We start from the raw sequence: 27,367 nt of genomic DNA on the forward strand, positions 1-27,367 counted from the left end.
GATGTCCTTACCATTGGTGCCCAGAACAGGGTCGGCATCTCCAGTGGCAACGGGGCCAATCAGACGGACTCTCATAATGCGCTCCACGCGCTGGTCTAGGTCGATGAGCTCCTGGTGCTGAGGTCGGCCTCCACCGGTCCCAATCTGGCTACGCCTGTTGTTAGCCAGCTTGGCCTGTAAGAGAAAGGACGGCCTCTAAGTACGGTGTGTAGCCCTGATCTTGTCTGCACTGCCTCCCACGGTGGAATAGCTTGGCCATTGTGTAGCCCTGATCTTATCTGCACTGCCTCCCATGGTCGAATAGCTTGGCCAGTGTGTAGCCCTGATCTTGTCTGCACTGCCTCCCATGGTCGAATAGCTTGGCCAGTGTGTAAAGTGCAGAATGTGCAATTGATGCTCATGCCAGTCCCATAGCTGCTGGATGAGGGCTGGCCATTAGGGCTTTCAGGTCCCTTTGTCCATAATGTGAGGTGCACATGCAAGGATGAGGAGGACACTGGAAAGGGTACTCACCCTGACAATCCGAGTGAGGTCGTTGAACTTTTTCCTGCATTGTACAGGATTCCTGGCAACCACACTGTTGGATGTCACCCTGTTGGAGACCTCCCTCCAGGCTTTGCGGTAGACGCTAGGCACCGGCTTCTTGCCACTGTCAGGGAACAAAACATGGCGTCTTCGCTCCACTGCGCTAACCAGCAGCCTCAGGTCACCTTCGCTAAAGCGCAGCGCTCTCTCCCGGGCCTTCTGCATCGTCCTGGGCGGTAAAGAGTTGCAGCAGCAGTGCTCAGGCCTAGGTGGAGGGCTGCAGTGTCCAGGGCGTGGCAGCCAAACAAATCGACGCTTCCCCCTTTAAGAGATGGCCGGCGCCAGCGTGTCTGCCGTCAATGAAGAAATCACCGCACCTGCGCTGCGCCCGGCCTCGGCGGTATAGCTCAGCACCGCCGGCTTAGCGCCTAAAGATAGTCGTGCATCGCCAGTTTTAGCGCTGCAGCAACCTCTTAGGGCGATGCTACTGAATATTGGCGAAGTGGCCTCGACTTTGCGCCGGGCGCAAACTTCAGCGGCCGCCCGACTTTACTGCCCCAAAAGTGGCTATACTGAATTTCTAGGCCTATATGTCCTCTCCTTGGATCTTGTGCTATCCCTAATTTCCCGTTAGCCATGGTTGATTTACCTTTTCTGTTTTATTGTTATGCCAAACAGGGATGACCAAATTCTGTAGTTCATCCATGCAAACTTTAAATGTTTGCCATTGCCTATCCACCGTCAACCCTTTGAGTAACATTCCCCAATCAATCCTACCCAACTCGCGCCTCATACCATCGTAGTTACCTTTATTTAAATTCAGGACCCTAGTCTCTGAGTCAAATACTTCACTCTCCATCTTAATGAAGAATTCTATCATATTATGATCGCTCCGCCCCAAGTGGCCTCGCACAACAAGATTGCTAATTATTCCTTTCTCATTACATAATACCCAGTCTAAGATGGCCTGATCTCTAGTTGGTTCCTCAACATATTGGTCCAGGAAACCATCCTGTATACACTCCAGGAATTCCTCCTCCACAGTATTGTTACTAATTTGGTTAGCCCAATCTACATGTAGATTAAAGTCACCCATGATAACTGCTGTGCCCTTATTGCACACGTCTCTAATTTCCCGTTTAATGCCATCCCCAACCTCCGCATTACTGTTTGGGGGTCTGTATACAGCTCCCACTAACGTTTTCTGTCCCTTGGTATTTCTCCGCTCTACCCATACAGATTCTACATCATCAGTGCCACCTTCGCCGATATTCAGTTGCATCACCCCAAGAGGTTACTGCTGCGCTAAAGCAGGCGATGCACGACTATCATTAGGCGCTAAGTCAGCAATCCGGGGTGCAAACACCGAAGGCGGGCGCAGCGCAGGTGCGGCGAGTTATTGACTGAAGGCAGTCAGTCGCCGGTCAGCACTTAAAGGGGGAGGGTGGAATTGTTTGGCTGCCACGCCCTGCACACTGCAGCCCTGAGGGAAGGCCTGAACAGTGCTAATTCAACTGCTCCACGGCCAGGAGAATGGAGAAGCCAAGGGAGAGAGCGCAGCGCTTCAGCGAGGGTGACCTGAGGGTGCTGGTTGGCGCAGTTCAGCGCAGGCGCCATGTTCTGTTCCCTGAAGGTGGCAGGAGGCCGCTGCCCTCCGAATATCGGAAAGCCTGGAGGTGGCAAACAGTGTCACCTCCAACAGCGTGGTTGCCAGGACTCCCCTCCAATGCCGTAAAAAATTCAACGACCTCACTCGGGTTGCCAGGGTGAGTATCCTTTCCAGTATCCTCCTCATCCCTGCATGTGCTCCTCAGTTGATGGCCAAAGGGACGTGAAAGCCCAGCTGCCCAGCCCTCATCCAGCAGCTATGGGACTGTCATGAAAAGCACTTGCATATTCAGGAGTTTATACACTGTCAGGGCTATTCCACCATGGGAGGCTGTGCAGGCAACATCAGGGCTTCACACTGTCAGGGTTATTCCACCATGGGAGGCTGTGCAGGCAACATCAGGGCTTCACACTGTACTTAGAGCCCGTCCTCTCTCTTGCAGGGCAAGCTGGCACACAACCGGAGACAGCAGCACCAGACCGGGGGAGGCCGTCCTGACATTAAGCATCTCAGCGACCTAGAGCTGCGAGTGGAGCAGATCATGGCAGGCCGGCTGATTGGCCCCGTCGTGACTGGAGATGCCGACCCTGTTCTGGGCACCAATGGTAAGGTCCACACCTTTTGGACCTCTCTCTTTCCACCTGCGCCTCACGCCAGCATCCTTTGCCACTATCGAACCAAATTAGTGCATAGCAGCACTCATGCCTCCCTCGCTGCCGTCATGTCCTCACTCTAAAGCAACTCTTGTGCCTCCCTGCTTTTAGATGGTGACTCGCCAGGTGAGGAGGCGGCCCCTCAAGCTGGCACTGTGTCGGACTCAGACCTAGAGGAGGAGGAAGAGGAAGCCGCCTGATCAGGGACACCCTCGGCCGAGGCAGCCCGTGGCCATGCTGGGGACACGTCTTCTCTGGAGGGGAGCAGGGGGGAAGTTTCAGAGGAGAGTGATGCTCCGGGGACCAGCGGGCTGCAGCAACGTGGGAGGGGTGGGAAAGCTCGGCGGCCTTCTCCCCAGAGGGAGAGTGTGGCCTCCAGTCCTGCTCCAGTGAGCGCAGAGGAGGTGCGGCTCCTAGCGGAAATGGGCGCCCAGGCTGAGCGCAGGCACACTGAGCTCATGGCTGCAGTGGCAATGATGCCTGACTCCATAGAGTCACTGGCAAGGAGTGTGCAGGAATTCGGGGCAGCACAGGCCAGGAGTCTGCAGGACTTCGCGGCAGCACAGGCGGCCTCCAGCAAAGTGGTCAGTCATGCCATGCATTCACTGGCTGGTGTCATCCAGACACAGACCAGGGCCACACGGGCACTAACTGCTGCCACACTCACTGGCTCGGCCAGGCATCGCCGGGGCACTCGCCGCGCCGCAGCAGCCCAGCAGTCTGTGCTTCAGCAGATTGCTGCGCATGCTGCAGTGCTGGCCCGTGCGAGTGCCAGTGAATCAGCCGACCAGGGAGTGCCTGTGCTCTGTCAGGTTGGCAGCATTCCTGCAGCCAACACTGTCACTCCTCCACTGCTGCTGCCACCACCCGTAGGACAGACTGCTGCCGCCCAAGCTGAGTTGGAGCAGTCCGCAGCCGGGCCCTCCAGGCCCAGAGCTGGTCCAGGCCAACCCCCAAGGGCATCTGCTGTCTCACCAACTAACCCTCAGCAGCCTTCCCCCAGCCTTGCTGCAGCCACTGGGGCCCCATTGAGGAGGAGCTGCAGGGCGGGTAGGGGCCATGGCCGGAAGCGAGACGGATCACCCTCGCAGATGAAAAAGTAGAAGGTCTGGCCAACTGTGTTGCTTTTTATAAACAGGCCGAGATTGTTGTATTTGTTTTTAATAAACAGGCCGAGACTGTTGTATTTCTTTTTTATATGAAGGCCGACACTGTTGTATTTCTTTTTTATATGAAGGCCGAGACTGGTGTGTTTTTGTTTGGGGGGTTTCTCTGAATTAGTTTGTCATGCGGGAAGGGCACAGAGTTGTAAGAGTAAAACATTTTCTTTAATTGCACTGTCCATGTTTGCTTTTGGAAGTATTGGTTGCCTTGATCGGCTGAGGGCTTGCGGAGCGGCTACATTCATCTTCCTTCATTGGCACAAGCCATTCCCTGAGAGGGGGCCTAGAAACGAGTTGCAATAAGCCGCCGACGGACGGCCCTTGCACTTTCTGCCTCCCTCCCATCCTGGTCCTCCTCCTCCTCTGGAGGTCCTCCAATGCCTGCTGGCAGTGGCTGAGTCCTGCGGATAGTCAGGTTGTGCAGCATGCAGCACACGACAACGAAATGGGAGACTCGCTCAGGCGAGTACTGTAGGGCTCCCCCGGAATGATCCAGACAGTGGAACCATTGCTTGAACACGCCGATTGTGTGCTCAATGATGTTCCTGGTTGCTTGATGGCTGTCATTGTATCGCTCTTCAGCAGGGGTGCTGGGTGCACGGATTGGGGTCATCAGCCAGGTGCACAAAGGATAGCCTTTGTCCCCGAGAAGCCATCCTCGTGGGTGAGGCTGGGCTTCGAAAATGTCTGCCACAGAAGTCTGGCGCAGGATGAAGGCATCGTGGCTGCTGCCTGGAAAGCGGGCATTGACAGCTAGTATGAGGTACCTGTGGTCACACACCAACTGCACGTTGAGCGAATGGTAGCCTTTCCGGTTGCAGTAATCCTCGGCATTCTCCAGAGGTGCCCGCAAAGCCACATGCATGCAGTCAATGGCGCCCTGCACCATTGGGAAGTCCGCTAATGCTGCAAAGCCCATTGCACGCTCTTGCTGCTTGTCGAGGGTCATGGGGAAGGAGATGAACTGACGTCTACTTCTGAAAAGGGCATTGGTCACCTGGCGGATGCAGCAATGTACCGCAAACTGGGAGATGTTGGAAATGTCCCCAGTAGCGGATTGGAAGGAGCCGGTGGCATAGAAGTTGAGAGCCACCGTCACCTTCACTGCCACCGACAGAGACATCCTGCTCCTCAGCTGTGGCTGCAGATCTCTCTGAAGCAGGTAGCTGATCTCAGTGACCACCTCCCTTCTGAATCACAGCCTCCGAACACACTGCTCCTCAGACATGTTCAGATATGAGAACTGCTGGCGGTATACCCTGGGTGGGTAAGGCCTCCTGTGCAGACACCTGTTGGCCCTTCTCCATCTGGCCATGACTGGCACTCTGTCACGGCATCTCTGAGCCCTCTGAATGCAATCCAGTAAGCCAACGTTTGCACCCATTGCAGCCCCCATTAGATGTATCGAATTAATGCTATGGCACTGAAAGTTAATTACAAGTGCAAAGCTCTGGCCTGAAGCCAGAAGTACCTGTGCGAGTGTTGATTCAAACCAGAAAGCTCTCTCCCTTTGTCTCTCTCCAAATATCAGTGTCTCACAAAGAGGGAGTGGAGCAAAATAGCTGACATTTATACTGCAGGAGGAGTCCCCTTTAATTAGCGCCCCCCGCAGCGACTGGGAACCGTTCCACTTTACCAGTCGCTGGGGGCGCCAGACGCACAATAGGCCGGCGCCACTGAATTTCCGGGTCGGGGCACACAAAGGGCGTTGCACCATGAAATGACGTCAGGATCTGCGCGCGCAGCTGAGCGTGCGCAAAGGTTTTGCGATGCCGCTAAATCGTTACTACATTTCGCGAGAGGCGCAGATCGCACCGTGCCCAGTCGCTAGCCGCTTAGCGCCCCACTTCTCTCCCTCTTAAGGCCCCAGCGGCTGGCGCAACCAACTGAATTTCTAGGCCAAAACCTTCAGGCTTTTTTTTAACACTCTTTAACCTTTTAGAATTATTAATTACTGTGGCCATGTTTGATTTAAACCCTTGATTACACTGACTGCCACTTTTGCTTTTCTCCTTTCTGTCTTTTGCTTCTATCCTTGTTTTCCTTTCCTCTGTCTCCCTGCACAGGTTCCCAACCCCCTGCCATTTTAGTTTAAACCCTCCCCCACAGCACTAGCAAACACTCCCCCTAGAACATCGGTCCCAGTCCTGCCCAGATGCAAACCATCCGTTTTGTACTGGTCCCACCTCCCCCAGAACCGGTTCCAATGTCCCAGGAATTTGAATCCCTCCCCCTTGCACCATTCCTCTAGCCACGTATTCATCTGAAATATCCTTCTATTTCTACTCTGACTAGCATGTGGCACTGGTAACAATCCTGAGATTACTACCTTTTAGGTCCTATTTTTTAATTTACCTCCTAACTCCCTATATTCAGCTTTTAGGACCTCATCCCGTTTTTTACCTTAAAGGTGCTATATAAATGCAAGTTGTTGTTGTTAAGATTGATTAAAAAATGTCTACTAGTTGCTGAATAGCTCCAAACAGAATCTGCTCTTAAAAGCACAGTTATGTGGAAAGGTTTTAAACATCTCAAGTTTCTACTCTTGATATTGTTGTCTGAGTTAAGAATTCCCAACCAGCGCTGTTCATGTATGAACACCTGTGGACTGATTATTGTCTCCCTACTACCCAGTCTTTTGGTATGAACTGGGCAGTAGCAGGACAAAAATCACAAAGGAAATCAGCAACTTACCACCAGAAGCCCATTCATTAGCCTGCATTATCTTCAGTTGTGTTAATATCTAAATTACACAGAGGACTTCAGTATAAATGTGCCAAGTACTCATACAAGGACAGTGCCAGTCAAGAAATATATTCTGAAGAAATAATTTTGGAACTGACTTGGCATTTAGAAAGGTCTCTAGTTAGAAGTAACTTGTTTGAAATTTCTCTTAGATCATAAATATTGCTATATATTTTATCTAAAATCTTTCCAAAAAAACCATTTTAATGGTGAATTTGTGTCCAAGATAAAAATAAAGATTTTTGTGCTAAGCTTCAATATCATGCCTTCTCAGGTATAACGGAGGTCAGGGACAGGTTGAAGCTCCACCTATAGTGCCCTAACAATGCACTTCAACTGCAAGCACAGAAAAGATACCCCTAATGCACAGCTGTAACATGTCCTTTTCTCAAAGCAGTCATCCTTATAGTCTTTCTGAGGAATACTACCAATTTATGCCAGAATTCTGGTTAGTGAAACCATGCCCAATACTCTTGACAAAGAGTTTGACTCGAAACGTTGACTCTATTTCTCTCTCCACGGATGTTGCCTGGCCTGCTGAGTTTTTCCCAGCATTTTCTGTTGTTATTTCATGCCCAATAGTAACTGGGAATGAGGCTGATCTTACTTATTTGAAAAAAACTTTCCTCACGTTGGCGGAGTTGGATTCTAACTCATGTCCCTGAAATAAAAGATCAATTCCTTAATCCACATGCTACCCAGTCCCCTCTTTAAACTTATGTGATAGAATACAATACATAACAATTAGTTTAGATGAATTTCACAGTGTTAGCTTTGGCTCATTGGTAGTACTCTTACCTCTGAGTCAAAAAGTTGTGGGTTCAAGCCCCACGCCAGAGACTTGTTCACACAATCTAGGTGGGCACTTTAAGAGAGTGCTGCATTATTGGAGGTGCCGGTTTTCAAATGAGACGTTAAACCAAGACCCCATCTGCCCTCTCAGATGGATGTAAAAGATCCCTTGGCACTATTCAAAGAAGAACAAGTGAGTTCTCCCAGTGCTCTGCTAGATATTTATCCCACAATCAACACCTAAAACAGATGATCTGGTCATTTATTTTGTTGCTGTTTGTGGGACTTTGCCGTGCGCAAATCAGCTGGCTTGTTCCTACATTACATAGAAACATAGAAGATAGGAGCAGGAGTAGGCCATTCGGCCCTTCGAGCCTGCTCCGCCATTCAATGAGATCATGGCTGATCATCCAAATTCAGTACCCTGTCCCTGCCTTCTCCCATATCCCTTGATCCCTTCAGCCTCAAGAAATATATCCAACTCTTTTTTGAATATATTTAATGAACTGGCCTCCACCGCCCTCTGTGGCAGAGAATTCCACAGGTTCACCACTCTCTGGGTGAAGAAATTCCTCCTCATTTCAGTCCTAAATGGCTTACCCCTTATCCTTAGACTATGACCCCTGGTTCTGGACTCCCTGGCCATCATAAACATCCTTCCTGCATCTAGTCTGTCCAGGCCTGACAGAATTTTATAGGTTTCGATGAGATCCCCTCTCAAACTTCTAAACTCCAGTCAGTATAATCCCAACCGACACAATCTCTCCTCATACGTCATTCCTGCCATCCCAGGTATCAGCCTGGTGAATCTTCGCTGCACTCCTTCCATGGCAAGAACGTCCTTCCTCAGGTAAGGTGACCAAAACTGCACACAATACTCAAGGTGCGGTCTCACCAAGGCCCTGTACAACTGTAGCAAGACATCCTTGTTTCTGTACTCGATCCCTCTTGCTACAAAGGCCAACATACCATTTGCCTTCTTAACCGCCTGCTGCACCTGCATGCTTACCTTCAGCGGCTGGTGCACAAGAACACCCAGGTCTCTTTGCACTTCCCCTTCTCCCAATCTACTGCCATTCAAATAATAATCTGCCTTCCTGTTTTTGCCACCAAAGTGGATAACCTCACATTTATCCACATTATAGTGCATTTGCCATGTTTCTGCCCAATCACCCAATCTGTCCAAATCGTACTGGAGTTTCACGACATCCTCCTCACAGCTTACCCTCCCACCCAGCTTTGTGTCGTCTGCAAATTTGGAGATATTACATCCAATTCCCTCGTCTAGATCATTAATATATATTGTGAACAGCTGGGGTCCTAGGACCGATCCTTGCGGTACCCCACTAGTCACTGCCTGCCACTCGGAAAACGACCCGTTTATTCCAACTCTTTGCTTTCTGTCCACCAACCAGTTCTCTATCCAAGTCAATACCTTGCCCCCAATCCCATGTGCCTTAATTTTGCACGCTAATCTCTTATGTGGGACTTTATCGAAAGCCTTCTGAAAGTCCAAATACACCACATCCACTGGTTCTCCCTTATCTATTTTACCAGTTACATCCTCAAAAAATTCCAGTAGATTAGTCAAGCATGATTTATCTTTTGTAAATCCATGTTGACTTTGTCCGATCCTGTCACTGCTTACCAAGTGCCCTGCTATTACATCTTTTATAATAGATTCTAGCATTTTCCCCACTACCGATATCAGGCTTAACGATCTATAATTCCCCGCTTTTTCTCTACCACCTTTTTTGAATAGTGGGGTAACATTAGCTACCCTCCAATCCATGGGTACTGTTCCAGAGTCTATCGAGTTCTGGAAGATGACCAGCAATGCATCTACTATTTCTAGGGCCACTTCCTTAAGTACCCTGGGATGTAGATTATCAGGCCCTGGGGATTTATCGGCCTTCAGTCCCATCAATTTTCCTAACACCATTTCCCTACAAATACTGATTTCTTTCAGTTCCACCCTTTCATCAGGCCCTATGTTCCCCGGCATCTCTGGGAGGTTATTTGTGTCCTCCTTTGTGAAGACAGAACCAAAGTATGAATTTAGTTGGTCTGCCATTTCTTTGTTTCCCATGATAAATTCCCCTGATTCTGACTGTAAGGGACCTATGCTTGACTTCACCAATCTTTTTCTCTTCACATATCTATAAAAGCTTTTACAGTCAGTTTTTAATGTTCCTTGCTAGCTTACTCTCATATTCTATTTTCTCTTTCTTAATTAATCCCTTTGTCCTCCTTTGTTGAATCCTAAACTGCTCCCAATCCTCAGGAATATTGCTTTTTCTGGCCAATTTATATGTCATCTCCTTGGATCTTATGCTATGCCTAATTTCCCTCGTTAGCCACGGTTACAACAGTGGTTACACTTCAAAAGTACTTTATTGCCTAGTGGTCTGAGGTTGTAAAAGGCGCTATATAAATGCACGTTCTTTCTTTTTTAAATTACAAGCGAAACGTCATACAGGGAGCTTCATTCGCATTAATTTGGACCAGAACCTTTTTTGCATATTCAATGTTTTACACTTCATTAAAACTCATCAATGGGTGAATGATAGTCAGCAAAAAATTTAACGTGTAAAAATTAAATACGCTACAATAAAATTCTGACTTTTCTAATACGTTGTAACTACAGTAATGATGTTGGCTTTGACTGCAGCTTCAATACTCACCATCCCTTGTTCCAGTGGCCCCCAGCACTATAACAGGAATGCCAATAACTGAGGCAAGGAGCCAGATGCAAACATTCATTACTTTTGCCTTTAATGGAGTGCGGAAGTCCAATGCCTTCACTGGATGGCACACGGCAATATATCGATCAACGCTCATCATTGTTAACGTGAAAATGCTGGTAAACATGTTATAATAATCAATGGAGACCACTATTTTACACAGCACATCTCCAAATGGCCAGGTCCCCATTAAATAGTCAGCACTCTGGAAAGGCATTGTGCTTGTTGCTAGAGCATCTGCTGCAGCAAGATTGAAAATATAGATATTGGTAGCTGTCTTCATCTTGGTGTGTCTAAAAAGAAATACATAAAGCTGTCTTAGTTCATTGCTGTGACCATTCATAGTCCATACAAAATGACGATTACAAGCAAAATAAAACCCAGCACTGGAATACATATCATTCAGAAGTTATGTGCCATTTGTTCAATAGATGTTTTCATTTATACAGTTGCTGTGCCTATCTTTGATGCTAGGCAATTAAATACCAATTCTTTAACACCAACACATTGTGTCCTGCTCTCAAATATCAATTTGCTTGCTATGGTGGGCATAAAACATGGCCAATTCACAGAATATATGAAAAGCATTCAACACTGGAAAATACACAAGCCAAACCTAACAAAATACAAGGCATTGTCAGCTTTTATTCAGTGCGTGGTGCAGTCAGTTGCTGATGATTCCATTAGTTAACTACTATTCACTATAGCTAATACAAATAAAGTCGTGATTAACAAAGTACTTCTTATAAGGCATTCTGCTAAATTAATGTAGGCTTCTTCTCAGACTGTTATTATAAGTTTAAGAGGTTTCTAATAGCTAATTTTCTAATAGTGAAGAGTTTGAAATTCCTCTTTTAATGACACTTGCAGCGTTGCCTATTTTCGGCACTGTCGGGCCAAAGTCAACTTTTCCTCTGATCTTGCTAATATTGAGTTGAAGGAAATTGTTGCTTATCTGGGACATAACATCATTTAAATAGTTGGACAACACAGTAGCGGTTGAGGAATCAAGAGTGGTGGCAGAGAGGTACAGCTGGGTGTTGTCAGCATACATGTGAAAGCTGATCCATTGGCATGAACTATATCACCAAAGTGCAACATGTGCACAAGGGGCAAAGATGTGAAAGGGGCAAGGATGGAGCCTGGAGGCACATCAGGTGTGACTGTTGTGGTGGTGGGGGGTGGGGTGGGGAGGTGGGGGGGCGGGGGGTTGGAGGCGGGGAGAGAGACACACGACCATTACAGTAGATGTGCTGGCCACACTGGGACAGGTATGAGTGGAACCATGCTAGGGCAGTGCCAAGAAGGTAGACCACAAAGGAAAAATTATGGAGTCAAAAGTCACAGAGGTCAAGGAGGACAAGTAGGAATAACATATGTCATTGACAACTTTGGCAAGGGATGTTTGGGGGGTTTGAACAGGGGGAAAGCAGATCAAAGGAAATCAAAGAATGAGTATTGGGAGAGGTGGGTATGGAGATGGGCAGCAACAACACATTTGAGGAGTTTAGAGAGAAAGTGGGTAGGACAAAAATGGTTTTATTGATTTTTATTTTACTTGTATTCCTGTAATGCTGGACTCATCATGTGAAGGGTTAAATACCAAGACTACAACTATATTCTTTTCAACAGAAAACTATCAGCTTCAACTAGTCTACTAGATTTTACTCATGGCATAAATGTGTTTTGGCATACACAATGGGGCTTTGAAATATTAATGAGTTAATTAACTCAAGGGGTATTATTTACAATCCCAAGCATCGCATAGTCGTGTTGGAGATAGCCTTGTTGTCCTACAGAAATACCATTGCAGCATCTTGCCAGTTAAAGTATCATTCTATCCCATTCACACAGTATGACACACAACCAGGCTGCTTGGTCACACGTCAAAAGATAATTCTCAAGCTGGGGGTTGTGCCTTTGATTAATGACTATTTCTAATTTCTTTGAAAAAAGGGCAGGACCTTTAATTGGTTGGAGCCCTCTGTGATTGCCAGGTCAGTGAGCAGAGACCTCATCACACAGATTGATATTACCAGGTCTCAGAGCAGTCAGAATGTGTGTGAACTTTGTAGCCAGTGCCAAAAGGCATGGAATTTGCTGATCAGAATTTCTACCTTGTATTATCTAATAATATATTAAGAAAGTGCTCTTTATCCCTAATTTATGCTCAGGTGCTCACAGTGTTGATTTAGTTAACTAAAAAGGAGTTTTAGGCATCAACTAAAACTATTTGCCCGGGTTTTACAGTCGGTATGGTGACGTACTCTCAGAGTACATCGCCATACCAACTTTGAAATCCACCACAAGTTCGGAATTTCCAGCGCATGTGCAAAATCCGGACCTTGTGGTCTGTCAACGTACATGTTGACAGGCCATCCGCGCAGGCCACAAAAAAGCAATCGCTGGCGCAAAGTTGGACTTTTTTGCCCATCGACTGGTCAGCAATTGCGCACGGAAATGTTATGGTTGATGAAAACGGGTGCAGGGCCTGTTTGCATCAGCGTAAGGGGATACCTCAGCCATTAATTAAACATTTTCATATCGTAAATTATGCACATATACTGTATCAAATGAGTTTATGCAAATATTGGCTTGGATTATAGTTTTAATGATGTCTAAAATTATCAAAACATTACATTTTTAGTGAGGCTGGTGGAATGAAGGTAATTATGAATAAAATTCCAATTCAGTAATTAGCTCAGATTTCAGGATTCCATTACATCTCATTATGGGATTCCCTTCGGAAATGATTAAAATGGAATTCTGCTTTGTGATTGGAGGACCAGACCCACGTGATACCAGGTACACTTCCGCACCACCTGCATCCCTGAGATCCGAGGGCCATTACACTGCCCTCCACCTCAGAGCCTCAGGCTACAAGTTTTCGCAGCCTCGCCACCAGCAGGTAGGTTCGTAATTCTTTTGCGGGTCAGAGGCATACTCCAGAGGTAGGTCTCTGTAATGTATTATTACATGGTTTGGTATGAGCATGCTCAGTTCGCTCTGGCCTAGTAATGCAAGCACATAGACTAGCAACTCATCATGTCTCTGTCCTTCATTTGTTCTACCCAAGTATATTACAGTTTGGCGATGAGGATGGGATCCCACAGCCATTTTTAAGGATCATGGAAGGACAAAGTGTTCAACCTTCGAGTGGAGAAGTTTAAGGTGAATTTGTGACACCTAAACTGAATTTTTGTGATTTTTTACCGTTAATGTTGATGCAGAATCGTCTGTGCTCTGCCTTCGCGTGTATGCATACACAGCAACAGCGGCATTGATTCTCAGGTAAACAGGTAGTGTGCTGAGTCACTGTTCAACAAGATTGGGACAATCATGGCCATGCCTACAGGATTTATCAGAAGCCTCGGCAGGTATGACCAAGCTCTCAAACCATTCAGTTCTTACATTGAGCAGATGGAGATGTTTTTTAGGGCCAATAACATTATTGAGACTGAAGGTGCAGATGAGAATGTTCATGCTCAAACTAATGTAATTAGTGAATGGAAGAAAGCAATTTTTCTAATGGTGATCGGGCCAGATGTCTACAGAACGTTGACAAACCTACTTGCACTAGGGAAAGCGAAGGATGCGTCGTTTGAAGACATTGTCGAGAAACTCGAGGACCATTTTGACCCAAAGCCATTATAAATAGGAGAGAGCTATAAGTTTGGAACCAGAAACCAGAAACAAAGAGAAACCATCAGTGAGTACATTGTAACTCTTAAGTACCTATCTTTGCATTGCAACTTCGGCACATTTTTGGATTGTGCATTGCGAGATAAGTTTGTGTATGGGCTAGTGGATGAGCGCACACAATCCAAGTTACTGAACACTCTGAACCGAACATTTGACATAGCATGCAAAATTACCCCATCTATGGAGATGGCATCTAAGAATGCTAGGGAGCTCCGTCCAACTCAAGTGACTAGTGCAGTTGAGGTCTACAGTCACAAAACCACTGCCGAACCTAAAACTGTGAGACCAAGTCAAAAGCATGTTGGTGAGAGCAGTTCAGTGAATTGTTATCACTGCAATGGAAATCATTCACCACAGTCCTGCCAATACAGAAATGTGAAGTGTTTTCACTGCCAGAAGCAAGGCCATATTTTAGCAGCTTGCAGAGTTAAATCTAAAGCAGGAAGTAAGAACCATTCTAGTGGCAATGCAAAGCAGTGACAACAAAAGGGAGGAGTTCACAATATTGAATTGATCACACCTGATGTTGAAGAATTAGGCATCTACAGTATCTATGCCACTAGTGGCAACACTAGTAGTTGTGTGTTGGGAGTGAAGGTACGATTTTCACACTAATTGCAGTTGACAAAGACTTTCCCATGAATGCAACTGAGATTGCAGGTGAGACTCAAAAGGACTCAGTACTGAAAAGAGTTCATGAAAGCACCTAGAATTGATGGACTGATCAGTGTCTGGACACAGAATTGACACCATTCCATAACTATCGTACTACTTGTCATGTGAGCAAGGTTGTTTCAAGTGGGGAAACACTGTGGTGGTACCTACTTCTTTAAGAGACAGAATTCTGGGCGAACTTCATACTGAACATCCAGGGATTGTCGGTGTGAAATCAATTGCAAGAAGCTTTGTTTACTGGCCTGGATTGGACAGTAATCTTGAATCACTTGTCAGCAAATGCAGCATTTGCCAAAATTGCAGAAACAAACCACCCAAAACTCCACTCCTGGTCATGGCCAAGTAGACATTTTCAGAGAGTACATGTAGACTTCTGTGAGAAAGCAAATGATTATTTCCTGGTATTTGTAGATAGTCACTCAAAGTGAATTGAAGTGAAACACATGGGTTCAAATACCACAACTGAATGTACCATAGATGATTGCGCTCTATCTTCACATGTCCTGGCTTACCTGAAGAGCTTGCTTCTGACAATGGGGCTCAGTTCCATTCTGCTCTATTCCAAGAGTTCATGAAATGGAACGGTATCAAACACGCTCTCATTCCACCGTATCATCCAGCTTCAAACAGAGCAGCCAAAAGGTCAGTCAGAATAGTGAAAGAAGCTCTCAAAAAGCAAGTGTTGCAGGGTTTTTCAGGACTCAGCATGAAGCAACATTTGGTAAATTTCTTGCTGAAGTACAGAACTGCTCCGCACACTACAACTGGACATACCCCAGCAGAACTCTTGATGAAGAGGAGATTGAGAACACAATTGAGTCTTGTTCAACTGAATTTGGCCTCAAGAGTTGAACAGAAACAGTTGAGTCAGAAATGTTACTATGACACCAATCAGAAAGAGCGTCGTTTCAATCAAAACAAACATGTTCGTGTTCTCAGTCCCCCTGGCAAGCCAAGTTCACACAAGTGGGATGTAGGAACCATAGTAGATGTTAAGTCTGTGTGTTCTAGTTGTATTTAAGATTAATTACTGACACAGACTACAAGAATAACGTTTCAACAGGTCTTTACTAGTTGGAGGTCAGGGCTATACTAACAGCAATATCACTACACAGTACTTATATACCGGTGGTCACCACCGGTATTACGTATACAGCAGCCAGAGAAAGTAGTACATCTCTTAAGGTGGAACAGGCTTAAGTTCTCTTAAGGCGGAACAGGTTACATACACCACAATCCTCCCTTTTTAGCTTAACAGTCATATCCCCATTTAACATAACATATATACATATATAACTTCAGGTATAAACAGTTCAAAGGTTCAGTCTCTCAGGAGGCCTTCTGATTCGGGTTGGATAACGCCTTTCAGTGGTCTCTGATTCTTGTTGCTGAGGTGACTCCTCTAGTTGGTTTCCTATGTATTGGACGTCATCATCAGGTACATTCCCTGCCGAGGTAGATGCTTCAGGTTCATTAACGTCTTCCACAGTTGTCTCTGTCGCAACCATGGGTTTGACCCTTGCTCTCGATTCTACCAGTTGATCCGCATGACGCCTTATCACATTGTTACCAATATCTACTGTGTACATCAGAGGTCCTTGTCTGGCCCGAATTGTTCCGGACTGCCATTTTTCGTTTCCATAGTCCCTTGCCAACACTGGTTGTCCTACGTCGAAACTTCGAGTGGACTTGTTATTAATATGCCGGAACTGTTTGTTTTCCACTTCCCTCCGCACATTTGGTTTTAACAAGTCCAACCTGGACCGCAACCTCCTGTTATAAAACATCATGGCCGGACTTTGGTTAGTTACTGCATGAGCGGCGTTTCGATATGCCATTAGGAAATTGTCCACCTTGTGTTGTAGCAGAATCTGATCATCGTTCATGGCCTTTATTGCCTTTTTGAATGTTTGGACAAATCTCTCGGCCAACCCGTTTGTCGCCGGATGATATGGGGCAGAGGTATAATGTTTCACCCCATTCTTCTTTAAGAATTTTTGGAATTCTTCCGACACGAACTGTGGTCCGTTGTCCGAACATATCTGTTCTGGCAATCCGTTCCTTGCGAATATTGTTCTTAACACCGCAATTGTCTTTTCTGAAGTAGTGGTACTCATCTTGATCACTTCTGGCCATTTGGAATGTGCGTCCACCGCAATTAGGAACATGGAGTCCATGAATGGACCAGCAAAGTCAATATGTATGCGTTGCCATGGGGCTGAAGGCCATTCCCATGGGTGTAGCGGTGCGATCGGAGGTGCATTTTGCACTTATTGGCACCCAGCGCAGCTTTTCGTCAACTCCTCTATCTGTTGGTCAATACCCGGCCACCATACATAAGCCCTAGCAAGACTTTTCATCTTAACTCCCCCCAGATGACCTTCATGCAGTTCCTTTAGAACTCTTTCCCTTAACTTGGGAGGAATAATCACTCTTGTCCCGTACATCAAAGTACCATGGCAGACGGACAGCTGGTCTCGCCTTGCTGAGAATGCCAGTAACAGAGGATCACCATGTGTTGGCCATCCCTTCACTGTCACCTCATAGACTCGGGACAGTGTCGGGTCGTTCCTGGTTTCTCTTTCAATACTTGCATTGGTGACTGGTAAACACTCGATGATGGTCGAATGAAATAACTCAACAGGGTCAACTTTCGTCGTCTCTTCTTCTTCAGGTAGTGGCAGGCGCGACAGCCCATCAGCATTGCCATGCTGCTTTGTACCTTTGAATTCTATTTGATATTGATGTGCCCCTAGGAAAAGGGACCATCTCTGGAGTCTCTGTGCTGTCATCACCGAAACACCCTTCTTAGGGTTAAAAATGGATACCAAAGGCTGATGGTCTGTCAGAAGTGTGAATTTTTGGCCCTGCAGGTAATGATTAAACTTCTTCACTCCCCATACAAGGCTGAGAGCCTCCCTATCGATCTGCGCATAGTTGCGCTCAGCGGAGGTCAATGATCTGGATGCAAACGCGACTGGCTTTTCCGTGCCATTTGGCAACTTGTGTGAGAGTACTGCCCCAATACCATATGGAGAAGCATCACAAGCCAACCGAATAGGCAGTGTCGGGTTGAAGTGAGCCAACACTTCCTCTGAGGTGATCAATTCTTTGCTTTTGCGAAATGCCTTCTTACAGTTTTCGCTCCATTCCCATGGTACCCCCTTCTGTAAAAGAGCGTTCAGCGGGTGCAGTACCGTGGATAGATTCGGTAGAAACTTATGGTAATAGTTAATCAATCCTAGAAACGACCTCAACTGAGAGACATTATCTGGAGCGGGAGCCTTTACAACTGCCTCTATCTTGTCAGGAGACTTATGAAGCCCCTCCCGGTCAATGACATGACCACAGTACGAGATCCGCTTCTGAAAGAACTCACATTTCTGCTGATTAACTCGAAGTCCATACTCTTTCAGTCTGTTGAGCACCAGTTCCAAGTTTGCGAGGTGTTCTTCATCACCATCTCCTGTAATCAGAATATCGTCCAGGTAACATTGTGTGCCTGGAATTCCCTGTAATACCTGCTCCATGGCCCTCTGCCAAATTGCTGGAGCCGATGCCACTCCAAAAACCAGCCTATTATACCGGTACAAACCTCTATGCGTGTTGATCGTGAGGTACTGGCGTGACTCTTCTTCAACCTCCATCTGCAAGTACGCCTGCGCCAGGTCTATCTTGGTGAAGTGTTTCCCGCCAGACAACGAAGCAAAAATATCCTCAATCCGCGGAAGCGGATACTGCACCGTGTGAAGCACCGGATTAACGGTGATCTTGAAGTCTCCACAGATGCGAACCTTCCCTGGTTCTCCTGGCTTGTTGCTCGAAGGACGTTTCATAACGGGAACAATGGGCGTAGCCCACTCACTCCAATCTACCTTAGACAGTACACCTGAACGTTCTAGCGCTTCCAGTTCCGCTTCTACAGCAGGTCGTATTGCATAGGGTACCGGTCTAGCTTTGAAAAATTTTGGGTGTGCATGTTCATCAATCTTGATGTTTGCCGTAATTCCTCTCAGTGTTCCCAGTCCCTGCTGGAACACCTCTTTAGCATCATCCAATATTCTGGACAATCGTTTAGGTTTGACATCTGTTTCCCCGGAATCTACCGTTAGTGCCTTTAAGGAGTGCCAGTCCATATTCATTTTCCTAATCCACTCCCGTCCCAGTAGTGGTGGACCTCCTTCAGGTAGCACATATAAGTCCATTACTTGGCTTTCTTTGCCCTTGTGGACCACTTTTACCTCTATCTTTCCGATGGGGTACACTCTTTGCCCCGTGTATGTTTTCAATATAATCTCCGTATCCCGTAGGAGAATATGTTGGAATAACCTTTTGTAATCTTTCTTATTCATGACCGTCAATGCCGATCCAGTGTCCAATTCCATCTTTACTTGGACTCCTGCTATCTGAAGAGTGACCCAAATTGTCTGGAGATCTGCATCCTTACCAACGTTGTGTACTCTTAAGCTACCCAGTTCATTACTGCTGGCGTCTGAATCTGACTTCTGTTCGTTCGAACTGTTCTTTGTCACCTTGTGTACCTTTATGTATTTTCCTTGTGGTGACTTTTTGTTGCTGGTCTTCTTTCCTGACCGGCATACTTTAGCTATGTGGCCAAGCCTGCCACACGTTCTGCATTCTTGGTTTTTAAACCAACACTGGTTCTGATCGTGCGTTGTTTTTCCACAATAACATTTTACAGTACTCAAAACCAATTGATTTGTACTGAGTTCCGGTGACCGTAGCTGCATTACTGCCGTGCCTCTCGCTGCGGCTTCGTGTGATGCTGCCATAGTGACCGCTTTCTCAAGCGTCAGCTCATTCTCCTCGAGCAGTCGCTTTTGTGTATCTTCTTTTAATAATCCACACACAAATTTATCTCTTAGCGCATCTGTTAGGCCCGTTCCAAACTGACAGTACTTTGCTAGCTTACGCAATTCCATTAAATATTCAGCATTGCTTTCATCTTTCAGCTGCTTTCTGCTGTAAAATTTAAATCGTTCCGCTAGCATCAGCGGCGTGGGGTTTAGATGATTTCTCAGGACAGTAACAATCTCCTCGAACGTCTTCTCCGCCGGTTCATCTGGTGATAAAAGGTGTTTCAATTGCCCGTATGTCTTCGCACCCATTAAGTTTAATAAAGTTAGTGCTTTCTCATCATCTGGGATTTTATTTGCTTTACAATAATTTTGTATGCGTTCTACATACGTGGCCCAATCTTCGATGTCGCTATCAAAGGTATTAATGTTCCCATGTTTAGGCATCGTTGCAATTTTTTTAGTGATTTCCCTTTTTCCAAGATGGCGGCTTCCCGCTCTTGTCTTCGTCCTCCGCCTACAAAATGGCGGTTTCCCGCGCTTGGCGGTCTTTCCCGCGCTCGCCTTCTTCACCCGCTGGCTGCAATGGCGTTTGGCGTGCCGCTGCTGCTCCCCTTTCCCAGCGGTTAGTAACTCCCCCGACGCTGCCTCCGCTTCACCGCAGCTCCCTCGGGCATTCGCGCTTCCCCGATGTCGCGCCTCGCAGCCCTTCTTGCAGCCCGGTTATTAGCACCGGCTGCGTTCGCCTTCACCGTGGCTCTCGCGCCTTCAGTCGCCCCAGACGCTGCGCCTTTTTGGCCCGAATGCGGCCCGGCCCTTATCACCAGCCGTGATCAATGTCCCCGCGCTGCGCCTTTTGGCCTGAATGCGGCCCGGCCCTTATCTCCGGTCGCGATCGATCTCACCGCCCTTATTCCTCCGTCTTCCCTCCCCGTCTGTACAGCCAACGCGGCCGACTTTCTGCTCGCATCGCTGACCGGCTTACCCACCACCGAGGTAGAAGGAAGATAGCTGACTGCCGCTGATGGAGGCTTCGAGTTCAGGATATCTTCTGCACTCCGGGTTCTCGATGCCTGCCGCGCGACGTGTCTTCCAGCAGGGTGATGAGGGTGGATGCCTCTCTTCGACGCCCGTTCTGTGGACGAAGCCGCTGTGGATATAAACTGCCGCAGGGTAAGAATCGGACTCGTCGCCACTGTTAAGTCTGTGTGTTCTAGTTGTATTTAAGATTAATTACTGACACAGACTACAAGAATAACGTTTCAACAGGTCTTTACTAGTTGGATGTCAGGGCTATACTAACAGCAATATCACTACACAGTACTTATATACCGGTGGTCACCACCGGTATTACGTATACAGCAGCCAGAGAAAGTAGTACATCTCTTAAGGTGGAACAGGCTTAAGTTCTCTTAAGGTGGAACAGGTTACATACACCACAGTAGAGGTTGGTGGAACCAAGAGATATTTGGTTGAAATTGGTGACAAAATCCAATTTGTTCATGTAGATCAAATGATCTCTGCTAGAGATGAACCAAGACATGATCGTGAACCACTTGATCATGAACACATACATGAGTTTGACTCAATTCAGACTTCAGTAACTGAAGTACCAGGTTCAAACAAATCTGAGATAGAAACAGGATCATCTTTGAGTTTGAAACCAAAACAAAACAGCCCGAAAATTGGTTCAACGCCAAAACCTTTTGTAAGGAGATCAGGAAGGCTCCACAAACCTGTTATTAAACTGGATTTGTAGTTCATTTAAAAGAAAAAATGCCAGGAGTTTTTGTTATCTAGTACATGTAATCCTGGGAAAGTTGGGACCATAGTTTTGTTGTATTTGAGAGGGGAATGCAAACAATTTTTTTAAGGGGAAAAGCAGTGTAATGTATTATCACATGGTTTGGTATGAGCATGCTCAGTTCGCTCTGGCCTAATAACGCAATCACATGGACTAGCAACTCATCATGTCTCTGTCCTTCATTTGTTCTACCTAAGTATATTACAGTCTCCGACCGCAATTTTTGACCCATTGTAGTTCTATGTCAAATAAATTAAAATTAGGACTTCATTTTCTAAAATAAGACCAAAATTTGAGATAAAGCCAAAATTTAAATAACTTCTCAAACTAAAGTAACTCTGATGTTGGAGGCTATTCAGTCCCACCCCTTTACAGGCTGACTCTGTCACTCTGCTAGCATATTGCACAGAGACATATGCAACCAGCTCACTGCTACATATGACCCTGTGCCTTCTCAAAGTGTAGAGGCTTGCACAAGACACAACATTTGTTGTGTTGTTGTATATTTTTCTAAATACATTTTTTAAATGTAAAAATATGCAATATTTCATTGGACCCCAAACAAAATTGCAGTTAACAATTTTGTTACTTTTAATATTTATGATTTAATTTTTAGCTAGAAAACTATCTAGGCTGTTTAGCATAATCTGTATTTTGTGTGCTTTTAAAGTATGAACAGTTTAGTTACAGATCATAGATATGATTTAAAGAATAGCATGGCTAGTGCGCATTGAAGCAACTGTGGGTAGAGCTTTTTTTTCTTTCAAGATCTTATTTTTTACATTTCTAATACTTGCCTTTTGTGGGGAAAATATGATTAAACTCTTCTCAAAACAGTGTTAGATTTAAATAAATTTATTTTGTAATTATAGACTACACAGATTAAAGCCAACATCTGTGTCAACCATTTTGCTTCTGGAGGGCAACAATGGTGTTAATTATGATCCTCAGTTTGGCTTCTGTATTAATTAGCTTGGGGTTGGAGATATTAGAAATGTCAAACTGTTTTAATTAATTTTGACATTTGCTGCTAATAAGCACAATAAACAGGTCAGAACCTCTGTTATGTAAAATAGAAAACCTACATGGTGCATTAAAAATAACAAGCTGCTTGCACCTGCTACTCATGAGCTCTGTATGTGAAGGAGACTTTAGAAGAAAGCACATTTATTATTTGCAATGGGCATATTCAGCTTTAAGGGATACATACTACTGTTATGATTCATTCCCATTAAATGTTAAACAGAATTCTATACTCGCATCAGTCATCCATGTTCAAGTACCAGAGTGATGTATTGAATTGGAATTAAACTGATTCAGTGACTTGAACATTAAAGGCTCATTTTAGTAAACCAGAGCAATAAAACCCAGAGATATTCAGAAGAAAAATTATTGACAAAGTATTCATCATTATATGTCCTCAAATATGAGATTTATCTCATGAGATATAGGCCGGAGTGGGAAATTTGAAATATCTTGTAGCGGGTTGGGAACCCACCATCATCCTGCCCCACCCCCTCCCCCATGCGCCTTTCCCTCAGGCGTGTTTGCCAGCACGGCAACGACCCAAACGGCAGAGGCGGGTGAGCTAATTTAAATCATTATGAGGTATTTGCCAGACCCTTTTTCACCCTACCTTTCAAATTTCCCTGTATAAGCACGGGAATCATGAAGCTTGGGAACCACGTCTGTGAACCTGAGATGGAAGCTGAGTGGCCATTGATCCAGCTCATTACTGCACAGCATGAAAAGTATAATGAAAGGTCCCACCTCAAAGCTGATCACTTTCCTAAGGCAGATGCTGTTGCTGACTGCTTTCCCAGCACAGATTTAGCTTTCTAGAGATTGCAAGTGTTTCCAGCAAAGTTGGAATTCACTGTCAATCTCATTGGTAGAACCTATCACACATTTGACAGATTGCTTCTCTCATCGCTACTTGACCTGCCATCTATTCCATCAGCATGGATGCCGTTTATACTGTCTCACCTTGGTCCTCAGAATCGGACCACAATGAGCCCCAACACCAGCAGCACCAGGCATACCAACAGCACCAACAACACCACCAACCTTCTCCTCAACCATATGATGTTGAACAGCACAGGGCTGCACTGTGAGAGCGCTTTGAGAGGAGCCCCCACTTGCATGTCCCCTCTCACCATTATCCCTCTTATGGGTCACCCGCACTTTCCTGCCAGCAAGGAGCTGGAGAGCACCTTGCTGCACAGCACTGGGGCCATGAAGACCCACTTGTACATTGACATCCCTCCTAGAGAGGACGTCTATGAGCCTCTGCCAACTATTCTCCATAGATTGCCATCTATTCTCCATAGGAGAAATTCGGTATAGCCCTGTTTGGGGCGCCATTATTGGCCATGCGCAAAATTTAGCGCCTGGTGCTAATTATCGCCTCCGACTGCAAACTTGGCTTTTATCGCCCCTGGAGGTGATTGGAGCGCTAAATCAGGCGCTACACACCTCTCTTAAGGTGCAAAGGCCGAGGAGCGAGGCGCTACCTCAGAGCATGGGCACAGCACAGGTGCTGTCAATTACCGATTGAATACAGACACACTGGCGCCAGTCAGTTCTTAAAGGGGAGGGTCAATCTTGCTCTCCAGCCACACCCTGCTCATTGGAGCCTTGAATCTCGGCCTGGACAGACCTGTGCCTAAATCTTCCAGCCAAGGACTATGGAGAGGGCCAGGGAGCGAGCACAGCGCTTCAGCGAGCAGGCTTTGAGGCTCTGATTGGCGCGGTGGAGTGCAGAAGATCTATACTGTACCCAGAGAGTGGCAGGAGGCCTTTGCCATGTGAGTACAGAAGAGTGTGGAGGGAGGTGGCTCAGAGAGTCTCCTCAAGCAGCATGGTGCCTAGGACCCATATCCAATGTAGGAAAAAGTTCAACGACCTCACTCGGGTCTTCAGGGTGAGTGGCTTTTTTTCAAAACCTCTCCATCCCACCATCTCAACCGCACTCTATGGCCAGAGGGTCTTAAAAGCCCCAATGCCCAACACTCATCCAACACCTATGGCCCTTTCATCAAACACACACACACATTCCACACTTTGCATACACTAAGGGCTATTCAACTATGGGAGGCACATCAGGCAAGACCATGGTTGCATACAGTAAGGGCTATTCAACTATGGGAGGCACATCAGGCAAGACCATGGTTGCATACATTAAGGGCTATTCAACTATGGGAGGCACATCAGGCAAGACCATGGCTGCATACAGTAAGGGCTATTCAACTATGGGAGGCACATCAGGCAAGACCATGGTTGCATACAGTAAGGGCTATTCAACTATGGGAGGCACATCAGGCAAGACCATGGCTGTATATTTACTCAGACGCCGTCCTTCTTCTTGCAGGCCAAGCTATCTCATAATAGGAATCAGCTGCAACGGACGGGTGGAGGGCGGCCTCAGCTGCAACCCCTCAGCGATCTTGAGGTGCGCGTCCAGAGGATTGTGGCAAGCCGGGTGATTGGTCCCATCACCACTAGAGACGCCGACCCCGTTCTGGACAGCAATGGCAAGGTCATCACCTTCTTGTCCTCTTTCCTTCCACTTGTACCTCACAACACCAGCCTTTGACACTTTCAATCCAAATTACTAAATCGCTGCACTCATTCCTCCCTTGCTGCCACCCTGTCCTCATGCTAAAGCCACTCTTGTACCTCCCTGCTTTCAGATGGTGATTCACCAGGTGAGGAGACGGGCCCTCAAGCTGCCAGTGAGAGTGAAGCTGAAGGCGAGGAGGAAGAGGAAGCCGGAGCATCAGCGCCACCCTCTCCTGAGGAAGCCCATGCCCACACTGGGAACACGCCTTCCCTGGAGGGGAGCAGGGGGGGAAGGGTCTGATGAGGATGAAGCTCCAGGACCCAGCAGGCTGCAGCAATGCGATGAGGGTAGGGAAGCTTGGGGGCCTTCTCCCCGGAGGGAGAGTATGCCATTGAGTCCTACTGCACTGGACGCAGAGGAGGAGCGCCCAGGCGGAGCACAGGCACACTGAGCTCATGGGTGCAGTGGGAAGGGTGCCCGAATGCACTGAATCACTGGCAAGGAGTGTGGAGCACTTCGCTGTAGCACAGGTGGATGCCATGCAAATGCTTAGTGCTGCATTGCAGTCACTGGCTGCTATGAGCCCATCTCAGACTGCTCTCATGCAGACTCAGATTGAGGCCATGCGAGCACTGACTGCTGCCATCCTCGCTGGTTCGGACACATTTCCCCGGGGCTCTCACTGCGCCGCAGGCCAGCAATCTGTGCTCCAGCAGATTGCTCCGGATGCTGAAGTGCTGCCCCGTGGGAGTGCCAGTGTGTCGGTCGAGCAGGGAGTTGCTGTCCTCTCTCAAGATGACAGCATTCCTGCTGCCACCAGTCACTTCTCCGCTGCACTTGCCACCGCCTGTAGGACAGACTGCTGCCGCCCATGCAGAGTTGGTGCAGTCTGCAGCCGGGCTCTCCAGGCCCAGAGCTGGTTGAGGCCATCCTTCAAGGGCACCTGCAGTCTCAAGTTGTGACAATCAGCAGTCTTCCACCAGCCTTGCTGCAGCCACTGGGGTCCCAATACGGAGGAGCTGCAGGGTGGGAAGAGGGGAAGTGCGCAAGGGAAGGAGACCACCCTCGAAGGGCAAAAAGTAGGAGGTGTGACAAAATGTTGTTCATTGTTTTATTAAAGGCCAAGAATCGTGGTCAAATTTTTTTAACTGTTTTGGGCATTGTCTCCAGGTTGTGAGAGCCAGTTATGTTAATAACTGGGGTTTTTTTGTGTTTCTTTCTATTAGTTTGTCATGCGGAAATGAGACACACAGAGTTTGTAAAATAAATAAGTTTTTGTATTCAAAATGTACATATTTGGTCTTTGCAATCATTGTTGCCTTGACCGGCTTAGGGGTTGAGGGTTGGTTTCATTCAGGTTGTTCGAATGACAGAAGCCATTTCCTCAGAAGGGGCCTAGAAGCGACTTGCTATGAGCCTTTAATGGACGGCCCTTCCACTTTATACATTGTGTGCCTCCCTCCCGCCTTGGTGCTGCTGATGATCATCCTCCTCATCTTCCTCCTCCTCCTCTGGTAGTGCTCCAATGCCTGGTGGCATTGGCTGGGCCCTGAGGATTGCAAGGTTGTGCAGCATGCAGCACACAACGAAGTGGGAGACTCACTCAGGCGAGTACTGAAGGGCTCCTCCAGAATGGTCCAGACAGCGGAACCGTTGCTTGAGCACGCCGATTGTGTGCTCAATGATGTTCCTGGTAGCTTGATGGCTCTCGTTGTACCGCAGCTCAGCAGGGGTGTTGGGTGTATGGAGCGTTGTCATCAGCCAGGTGCACAGAGGATATCCCTTGTCCCCGAGAAGCCAACCACCTGTGTGATGCGGTGCCTGGAAAAGGTCTACCACAGAAGTCTGGTGCAGGATGAAGGCATCGTGGCTGCTGCCAGGAAAGTGGGCATTGACAGTGAGTATCAGCTGTCTGCGGTCACAGACCAACTGAACGTTTAAGGAATGGAAGCCCTTTCGGTTGCGGAAATCCTCGGCATTCTCATGCGGCGCACGCAAAGCCACATGCGTGCAGTCAATGGCGCCCTGCACCATGGGGAATCCCGCTATCATCGCAAAGCCCATTGCGCATTCTTGCTGCTTGTCCGGGGTCATGGGGAAAGAGATGTACTCTCGTCTCCTTTTAAAGAGGGCAGTTGTGACCTGATGGATGCAGCAATGCACCGCAAACTGGGAGATATTGGCGATGTCCCCAATAGCTGATGAAATGAGCCAGTGGCATAAAAGTTGAGAGCCACTGTTATCTTCACTGCCACCGACAGAGACGTCCTGCTCCTCAGTTGAGGCTGCAGATCTGACTGAAGCAGGTGGCAGAGCTCAGTGACCACCTCCTTGTTGAAGCGCAGCCTTCGCAAACACTGCTCCTCAGACATATTAATGTAGGAGAACTGTTGGCAAAATACCCTGGGAGGGTAAGGTCTCCTGTACAGAAGCCTGTTGGCCCTCCTCCATCTGGCCCTGATTGCCACTCTCTCTCTGCGTCTCTGTGCTCTCCGAATGTGATGGAGCAGGACGATGCCCCCATCCATTGTAGCCCCCATAGTATCTAGGCAATCAAAGTTATGAAGGTCAAAAAC

The 27,367-nt window shown here is 47.1% G+C and overlaps 1 protein-coding gene across 1 annotated transcript in view; it reads right to left on the reverse strand.

Annotated features, from left to right (window-relative positions):
* Window positions 1-27,367, reverse strand: part of LOC147114879 (delta-type opioid receptor-like) — an 84,053-nt gene that overhangs the window by 10,719 nt on the left and 45,967 nt on the right. Inside the window, exon 4 of the mRNA XM_085992926.1 lies at window positions 10,172-10,524. Coding sequence (XP_085849052.1) covers window positions 10,172-10,524 — 353 coding nt within the window. The remainder of the gene's footprint in view (window positions 1-10,171; window positions 10,525-27,367) is intronic.

This window comes from Somniosus microcephalus, chromosome 7, assembly GCF_052327205.1.
Source record: "Somniosus microcephalus isolate GS21.2 chromosome 7, FLI_Smic_1.0, whole genome shotgun sequence".
NCBI classification, from domain to species: Eukaryota; Metazoa; Chordata; class Chondrichthyes; order Squaliformes; family Somniosidae; genus Somniosus; species Somniosus microcephalus.